At 42.5% G+C, this 8,961-nt stretch overlaps 1 protein-coding gene across 1 annotated transcript in view; it reads left to right on the top strand.

The window, feature by feature from the left end:
• Lyg2 (lysozyme g2) overlaps positions 1–8,441 on the top strand; it is a 10,788-nt gene extending 2,347 nt beyond the window's left edge. The window contains exons 3-6 of the mRNA XM_021199272.1: positions 3,131–3,265; positions 4,281–4,477; positions 5,376–5,514; positions 6,678–8,441. Coding sequence (XP_021054931.1) covers positions 3,131–3,265; positions 4,281–4,477; positions 5,376–5,514; positions 6,678–6,796 — 590 coding nt within the window. The 3' untranslated portion in view covers positions 6,797–8,441. The remainder of the gene's footprint in view (positions 1–3,130; positions 3,266–4,280; positions 4,478–5,375; positions 5,515–6,677) is intronic.
• The last annotated feature ends 520 nt before the right edge of the window (positions 8,442–8,961 follow it).

The following is an 8,961-nucleotide window of genomic DNA, read 5'->3' as shown; positions in this document are numbered from 1 at the left end:
GGAGAAGAAGAAGAAGAAGAAGAAGAAGAAGAAGAAGAAGAAGAAGAAGAAGAAGAAGAAGAAGAAGAAGAAGAAGAAGAAGAAGAAGAAGAAAAAGAAGAAGAAGAAAGAGAGAGAGAGAGAAAGAAAGAAAGAAAGAAAGAAAGAAAGAAAGAAAGAAAGAAAGAAAGAAAGAAAGAAAGAAAGAATAGAGAGATAAACCAGGTGTGGTGACTCATCTCTGTAATCTCAGCACTCAGAAGGTTGATGCAGAAGAACTACAAGTCTGATATTAGCCTGGGCTTCACAGTGAATTCCAGGTTAGCCTGTGCTATAGAGTGATAATTTTTCTCAAAAAAAAAAAAAAGAGATAGATACATAGATAGCAATAAGGGAAGAAAATGTGGAAACAGTAGCCTAAGAAAAATGAAGACCCTTTGCAAACAGTGTTCCAGTTGTGGATAGATTGCAAAGGAAGTACTTGGAAAGTCTTCTAAATTTGGAGATGGGAGCCCAAGCTAAGAGCAAGAATTTGCAGTTACCTGTGATCAAAAGCAGAGCAACATGTTGGTAAATTTTTATTCATTTCTAATTGCCAGTTGGGAGCATAGTTGTGCAGCCAGTGCATTAATTATGAGCCGCTGTACTATCTGTGTACAAGTGAGGAATGATCAATTTTTAAAAGACCTGTGTGTTGATGATATTGACACAAGGAATAGAGGGTCTGTGGTCGATTGCAGGTCCCTTAAAGCAATGGTCCTCAAACACACATGACAGTCAGCTGAGGATGCTACTGAAGAGCAGGCTCATTGGCCTTGGGGATAACATTCTGACTCAGTAGACCTGGTATGAGGAGCCCGGGGGCAAGCATTGTTAATAAGTAGTCCCGGCTGCTTTGATCGCTGTGGGCTGTGGCTACACAGGGAGCATGGCAAAGGTTGCTCCTCTAAGAATGGATAGTGAACCTATCAATCAAGTTATAGCAATGGAAGGTAAAGGGGACCAAGGAGGGAAGTGGGAGGATGATTCTTTTTCATACAGATGAATTAAAAAAAGCTTTCTGGCAAAGCGGATTTTTTTTGTGTGTGTGTGTGCCAAGGATTGAGCCTTGGCTCATGCTGAACACACACTCTATTCCTGCGATAACCCCTATTTGCTTTGATAAAGTTACTTTTGGAAGAATATTAAGATATATATTTTATAAACTATATATATATATATATATATATATATATATATATATATATATACACACACATACATATTATATATGTGGTTTTGAGACAGGGTTTCTTTGTGGTGCTGATAGTGTTGCCTAGAGTCAGGGCTTTGAATACAAGGTGTAGCCAAAGATGACCTTGAACACCTGACCCTCCTCTTTCCACCTGCTGAGTGAGTGCTTGCGTTGCGGTGTCACCAGCCCTCCCATTTTATGTCTCCTGAGTGATAAAAACCAGGGCTTCAGGCAAGTTAAGCAACCACTCTACCAAATGAGCTACATTACCATGTCTAAAACTTCTTTTAGCTGTAGAAACTTTCAAACCTACAAGACAGAGAATTGTAGAGTAAGCTTTTGCAAACCCACAATCAGCGTTAACAGCTTAAACCTTTGCCACTTTTATCTAGCCCCCTCCACACACCCTCCTACCTTACATTTGAGAATTTTACATTGGCTCTATGTCTGCACCTCTACAATGTTACATACAGTTTCGGTTCCTAATGGTATCATTTATGAAGAGTATCAAGATAACCAGCAGATAATTATTTCATCTGAAATACTTTTATGTGTTACTTTTCCAATTTTGTATAGTTTGGGTTTGTTTGTCTCTTGGTAATTTCTTTTTCCTAGTCAATTTCATTTTAAACTACAGCAGCATTTGCAGGCCTCCAAAGCAGAAACTATCTACAACATTTAGAAAAGGCTACTTGCAAATTAATATGAATGATGCAGGATAAGTCCCTGTCTAGCTTCAAATGAATGAGTCTCAAACTATGATGTAGTTATTAAGCTCTGTGCTATTACTGAGGAATTGCCCCTAATCTAATTCTCTAATGCTGGACTGGCTACTTCCCCAACTGAGCTCCCCAACTACTTGTTAGAGTCTTCCTGAATTATTCCCTGGAAGGCAGACACATGCTGCTGGTCCATCATGACTAATGAAGACCTCCTGTTCTGTCTTCTTCTCTTTCTCCTCCTCCTCCTCCTCCTCCTCCTCCTTCTTCTTCTTCTTCTCTCTCTCTCTCTCTCTCTCTCTCTCTCTCTCTCTCTCTCTCTCTCTCTCTCTCTCTCTCCTCTCTCTCTTCCCCTCCTCCTGTGGTCCCTACCTATGACCCCCAGTCTGGTAACTCAAACTCCATCCCTCTCTACTCACCCCCTCAGTAATTGGTTGTTGCCAGCTTTATTTAACCAATCATTTTAAATTGGGTGGGTAAGGTTTGTACAACAAGGGCTGGTATAATGGGAATTTGCTCATCTTGGGGCACAGATCTTGGGGTACAGAATTGCATATGAATACAAGCAGCACCAGACCAACTCCCAACATCTAGTATCTAGCCCTGTTCCTTCCTGTATCGATTCTCATTGGTCTTTGGTTCATCTTTGTATTGTTTCTTTGAACATATAAATATAACGGGATTGCACATGAACATGCAATCCTAGCATGTGATGTTTTCATTTAGCTGTTTCCATGCTCAGAAGCCTTGGTATCAGAAGCTGCTTTAGCATCTTCTCTGAGTCTCATGCTTGGCAGGGACACAGCTCAGTGCTAGAGAACATGTCCCACATGCGAGAGGCCCCTAGTTGGATCCCAGTGCTGGGGAGAAAAGTACTGTGGCCACCTTCATTCTTAGGGGAAAATGCAAAAAAATATATCTGAAACCTATATGCACTGATTTTCACACACATTCCCATAGTGCTCTGGGATAATGCCCAGAAGTTAAGACAAAGCTTGCAATCAAAATTGGAAAGAGTCTCTTTTGCTTTGTCTGATGAATCTTTGGTAGAAAAAGTCATTGAACAGAATAAATTATGGTCTCTACTGTTGCATAGCTGTGTGTGTGTTTGTGTGTGTGTGTGTGTGTGTGTGTGTGTGTGTGTGTGTAAGTAATATTTTCTCACAGGCTTTATGTAAATAATCAATCTGCCTTCCAGGCACTGCCAAGGGCTCATACACTCATTCCATGAACCCTCATGTGCACCCTCGTCTGTACCATGGCTGCTATGGGGACATCATGACGATGGAGACTTTTGGGGCCCCCTGCGACATAAATAATCTGATGAACTGTGGTAAGTACAAAATGGAGCAGGGTCCTTTCCCCGTTCCCCATTGTCATTTTCAGAGTTTTCTTAGGAGGTAATTAGTTTTGAAACGGTGCCAACACTATAATAACAACGACAATAACAACCATGAGTCAAAATTAGAAGTTAAAAATTAAGCTGAGGGTGGTGGCCTACACTTGAGCCCCAACTCTCCAGAGGCAGAGGAAAGGCTTATGTCAGTGGATCTCAAACCTGTGGGTCCCAACCCATTTTGGGGGATAAGGGTCAAATGACCCTTCACAGGGGTTACGTATCAGATATTTACATTATGATTTGTAACAGTAGCAAAACTACAGTTATGAAGTAGCATATGGTTGGAGGAACCACATGAGGAACTGTATTTTAGCGTCACAACATTAGGAAGGTTGAGAACCACTGGTCTGTATTTTGAGTTCTAGTTTAGCCAGGGCTACCCTGTGAGACTCTATCATAAAAATAAATAAATATTCCTAGCTAACCTATCAAACTATTTTTTTTTCCTTCTACCTCTTGATTCTTTCTAAACCCTGCCTGGATGTGTTGATTTTGACACAGCAAAACAATTCCATAAATTACAGTTTCAACTCATGGCTTTGCTGTGCTCAGTCCATGGTGCAGCACAAGCCTTCTATGCAGAGCCTCTCATTCTTGACACCTCTCTCCTTTGCAATCCCATGCCCAAACCTTCCTCGTGCAAGGTCACAAATAAGTCTGTGTTCTAAACGCACAGACCACATCCTCTGGCACAGAACTAGCCGGTTGCAAAGCGGGATTAAAACCTTGATTCCTAGTCCCCTCAATGCAGCGTCTTGGCAGGAAGGGGAGGGAGAAACCCAGTGGCCACTAATGCCTGTAGGAGCCTTTGCAGCTGTTTCTCCCTCTCCTTCCTGCCAAGACGCTGCCCTGAGCTGTGGGCGTGGTCAGAAGCTGAGGCTAAACTAGTAGACGCAGGACCAGTCCCCTTCTGCAGCAGAGGGAATCCGTTTCTTTTCTGCCAACATAGGGATCCACGGTTCGGAAATGTTTGCTGAGATGGATTTGAAAGCCATAAAACCTTACCGGATCCTCATCAAAGAAGTGGGGCAGAGACACTGTATTGACCCAGCCCTCATCGCTGCCATCATCTCCAGGGAAAGCCACGGCGGGGCTGTCCTGCAAAATGGCTGGGACCATAAGGGGCAGAGGTTTGGCTTGATGCAGGTAGGGAGCCAGAGACTTTCCATCACCCTAACTTCAGCTCTCCATGCAGAAGCTCAAAAGTCCATTCCAGGATGGAACACCCAGGTGTCTGGGTGCACCTTGCTCTGTGACACTTGTGGTGTTTCATTCAAGACAGCCATTGGGCATTTCTTTAAAAGGTTGCCTGTATACATTACGGTAACTACAACAAATCAACTATACCTGTATCTATCAAAAACAACATGAACCATTTTTCAATTGAAAACATTTTATAAAGGTTATTATTAACTTTTATAAAATAGTAATAATAATAATAATCACTGTCCTCTTGGTGTTTCAGAAGTAGTAAACTTCGTGAACATATATCAAAATGCTTTAATTAAGCTCTGCTTCAGCCACTTTTGCTCCTCTGGATTAACTGGAAGAGGGAAGGGAAACTATTTAGATATGCCTTTCCAGGCTTTAAATTATTTATATTGGGGCAGCATGGGACTCTGTAGCTCTGGTCAACCGGACACTTTGTAGTCCATGCCTGACAGGAGCTTGTGCTGGTCCTTCTGCGGGGTAGTACTGGGATTATATGTATCACCAAGCCTGGCTACAAACAATGTAATATTTGAATTAGTAATTATTTTCATAATGTCTAGAAATTGGATATTAAGTATTTGCTTTGAAATCTTTTTCTTTCTCCCCCTCCTTTCCCTTCCTCTTTCCATGTCTCCTAGTGAGCTTCTCCCAAACAGTGCTTTCTCTGACCTCTTGTCTATGAGAGACAAGACATTAGAATGTTGACTTTCCTGGATTAGAGGAAAGATGCTGAAATCTGGTATTTGAACTTGAATACAACGGGAGAGACCTAGGAACAGCAGAAACGGTGCCACTTTGCCCAGATACTGACATGATTGTTTGAATTTTCTAGCTTGATAAAAATATGTACCATCCTATTGGTTCCTGGGATAGTAAGGAACACCTTCTACAGTCTGTTGGGATTCTAACAGAAAGAATTAAGGCAATGAAGAGGAAATTTCCCACCTGGAATGTAGCTCAGCACCTGAAAGGTAGGCCCCATGCCTTGTGCTTTATTTAAATGAGCAGCAAATGAGACTACTGAAAGTAACTGTGCCCCAGGCCCCCAGGAAGCATCCCCAGTGGGCTGGCTTGGAGAAAGCCCATCTCAAGAAGGCCTTAGCATCCTCTGAGCCCTGCATGACTTCACATCCTTTACCTTCCTGCTAGATGTTGGGCTTCTAACTGTACCTCTGGTCAACTATTATGCCACAGAGCAGCAGCATAAGCACTAACAGAATAGTTTAAAACAGTGTTTATATTCTCATAGGTTTTGTTTTTACCTTTTGGGCCAAGACTACAATTTTTTCAAATTGTTTGAATAAACTTTTACTCTGAGAAATTTCAGAGCTTCGGTTAACTTGGAGAAGTCTAAGTGAAAAAAAAAATCTCTATTTGACTGAACTCAGAGCCCCTTAGAGAGATGGAATTAACTCATATCTTTCTCTTTTTGTTTGTTTGTTTAGGTTTTTGTTCTTGTTTTTGTTGTTGTTATTGTTGTTGTTGTTCTGTATTTGAAGACACCGATTCAGCCAGTCATCACAGTCAGAAAAACAGATTTCCCCCCCTTAGATTCACTCACTTTTTCTTCCTACCAATCAGTTCCTCATTTTGCCTCTTACAGGATCATATGGAAAGCATTTCCATATTTACATAGATTATCTCTTTCCATTCTTTAATTATCTGAACTCTGAGCAAAGAGTTTTCTGTTACTATCTCAAGGTCTTCAAAGGCAGGAATGAACGAGAACAACCAGCCTCAAACACAGCTCCTTTAACTATATCAATAACAACTTCAGATGAACTAGAGTAAAATAGTGCATGTGTGCACACAAGCCCATGTGAGAAATGAACAGGTCTTGGGTACCTTGTACTCAGTAAGGAACCTTTCTGACATAATAGGTGCTTTAAAAACATGTTGGGTGGATGGATGGATGGATGCATGGAAGCATGGATGGATGAATAGATGGATGGATGGATGGATGGATAGATGGATGGTCTTGTGTTAGTTCTGTCAGATCTGGGCTATGTAAAGAGAAGACTTACTGCTCTGGACTATTTGCCTGGAGGGAGGTGAGGTGATGTCCTGGGGAGACTCGTGTCTTATTTCTGCTGACAGCTGAGATTGGAATCTAAACCTGTGTGTTTTGTTTCAGGTGGTCTGACTGCTTATAAGTCGGGGATGGAAACTATTATCACTCCTGCAGACATAGACGGTGACTTAGTGGATGACGTCCTTGCCCGGGCCAAATTCTATAAGAGACATGGCTTCTAGGTAGAGCAAGTTACGCCAGTGAGGTACTCAGCCGGTTCCTCTCAAGGTTTAATATTATCCCACTGCATTCAATGGGAGCAAAGAAATGGTTAAAATTATGAAAGAAAGTTCGTCTTCAAAGTTTTCAATCAAAGTAAGCTAAAGAAAGGAAGGAAAGAAGGAAGGAAGAGAGGTGAGGATGGACAACTGTTTAGTTGCTTGAGTTCTTGCCTAGCACCTGCAAGGCCCCGGGTCCCATCTTTATCACAAAACCCAGTTTCACATATGGTTCCTAGGAAGACTATATAGACAAACATATAATTTCTTTGTGGTCAGTATGATTATCATAGCACACGGCATGTGCATGATCTAGCTGGGCTTCATTTTAGCCCAGGATTTTATCTATATCCACCATCTATCATCTTTATCATCACCTATACTCTACCAGAATTACTAATCAGAAGTGAGCCTTTGTCCCTTTCGCAGTATCTACCCCACTCTGCTCATGAGATGTGTCTGTCTCAGAGGCCAGGAATCATGGATTTGGAGACAAGGTCTCACTCTATATCCCAAGATGTCCTCAAAGTCGTAGAAGTCCTCCTGCCTCAGCTTCCCAAATCCTGACATTACAAGTATGGGGCCCATACTCATTGTGTAATCAATTCTTAGGATTTGACAAGAGCCCAGCTTTACCAACTATTAAATATTGTTCTTGTCCCTGCTTGTGTGCAGACTGAGATGTTCTTCAGATGGCCACACTGCTCAGGGGTAATTTCTTTTGGGTTTTCCCCTGGAAGCATTAGTTTCACCAGCACCAGCCCTTTGGGTGTCACTATGGCAAAGATAACTAATGTGTAGGCCAAGGCCAGGTATCTCAAACAGGAAACAGTTACTGGCTTCCTCCCTGAATCTGTTTCCTCAGGGTTCTTGTTTTGACTGGCACACAGAGCTGTCCTATAGAGAGCCACACAGTAAAGGTGTCTTAGTTTGGGTCACTCTAAACTAGACCTGTGACAAGAATGTGGGTGCAAGTAGTTATGGGGGCACAGGAAACACTGTTATAAAGTGATTCCATGACATGGAATTACAGAACAGCAAAGCATGTGTCACCAAGCTCCTACCCTAGTTGGCAATGGGACTCAGCCTTGTAGGAAAGCCATGAGCATTTACCACAGATCTACATACACTGGTGCAGGACTGGAGTCTGCACAGCACCTCTGGAAGCCACTGGCTGAGGTACCATTCTGTAGGGAGAGAGTGTCGTTTCTTGCTAGTCTGATGTGCTAAGCAAGCACAAATGTGGAAACCTTGTCTAAATTTCCAAGAGTGAGGAGCTAGGAACACAGACAGGAAGAGCGAATGAGGATCCTGAGAGGTCCAGAGGCACGGGAGGTACTAGCTGCATTTAGGAGGGAGGAAGCATCGCTCCAGAGCTTCCTGATTCCATCCCGACTGAACAACATGTTACAAATATTCTTAGATACACAAGCCTGTCATGCCTTCTTGTTCATGTGCCAGGCGTCTGAAGAATGGACAGTTGGACCCAATAGAACTATCTTGGTCTCCATCCTCCTTCCACCAGTAGCTCAACAGCCAACTCCCAGGAATCTACTGAGAACTATGTCTAAGATGTTAACCCAAATGTCCATTAAATTGTCTTGCGTCTTCAGCAGCCTCAACATCTTTATATTTGTTGCCCATTTTCCTTAGAGATCCGCGCCAGGCTTTTCAATGTAAACTTTACTTCTCACTTTTAAATTTTTCTCCAAAGCCGGGTGAAGAGAACTGTTGTAGCTTGGATCTGGAGTGCCCCCTCCCAAAGCTCCCATGTTCAATCCTTGGTCCCAACTTGGCATCAATGGGAAGAGTGAAACCTTTAAAAGATAGGGCCTACTGAGAAGACTTCTAGCCGTGGTGGGCACAGCCTGCACGATCATACCTATCATATGAGAGTCATACCGATTTGTATTTCTTTGTAATCACTGCCCTTGGTATAATTATTATTACCGACTAACAGTTTATTCCATACGAGGAAACTAGCAAACAGAATATGAAGAGTTAGTGCCTCAGATTGCCAGGGACCAGCCCCTGCTGAGGCCAGGGCTTTGCAGCTGGTGGATGTAAGAGCATCGAGGGAAGATGCAGAAGGGGGAGACCATCCAGTTTTGTTTCATGAGAGATGGAAG

Source organism: Mus pahari, chromosome 5 (assembly GCF_900095145.1).
Source record: "Mus pahari chromosome 5, PAHARI_EIJ_v1.1, whole genome shotgun sequence".
Lineage (NCBI taxonomy): Eukaryota > Metazoa > Chordata > Mammalia > Rodentia > Muridae > Mus > Mus pahari.
This window is presented reverse-complemented; position numbering and strand designations above follow the sequence as displayed.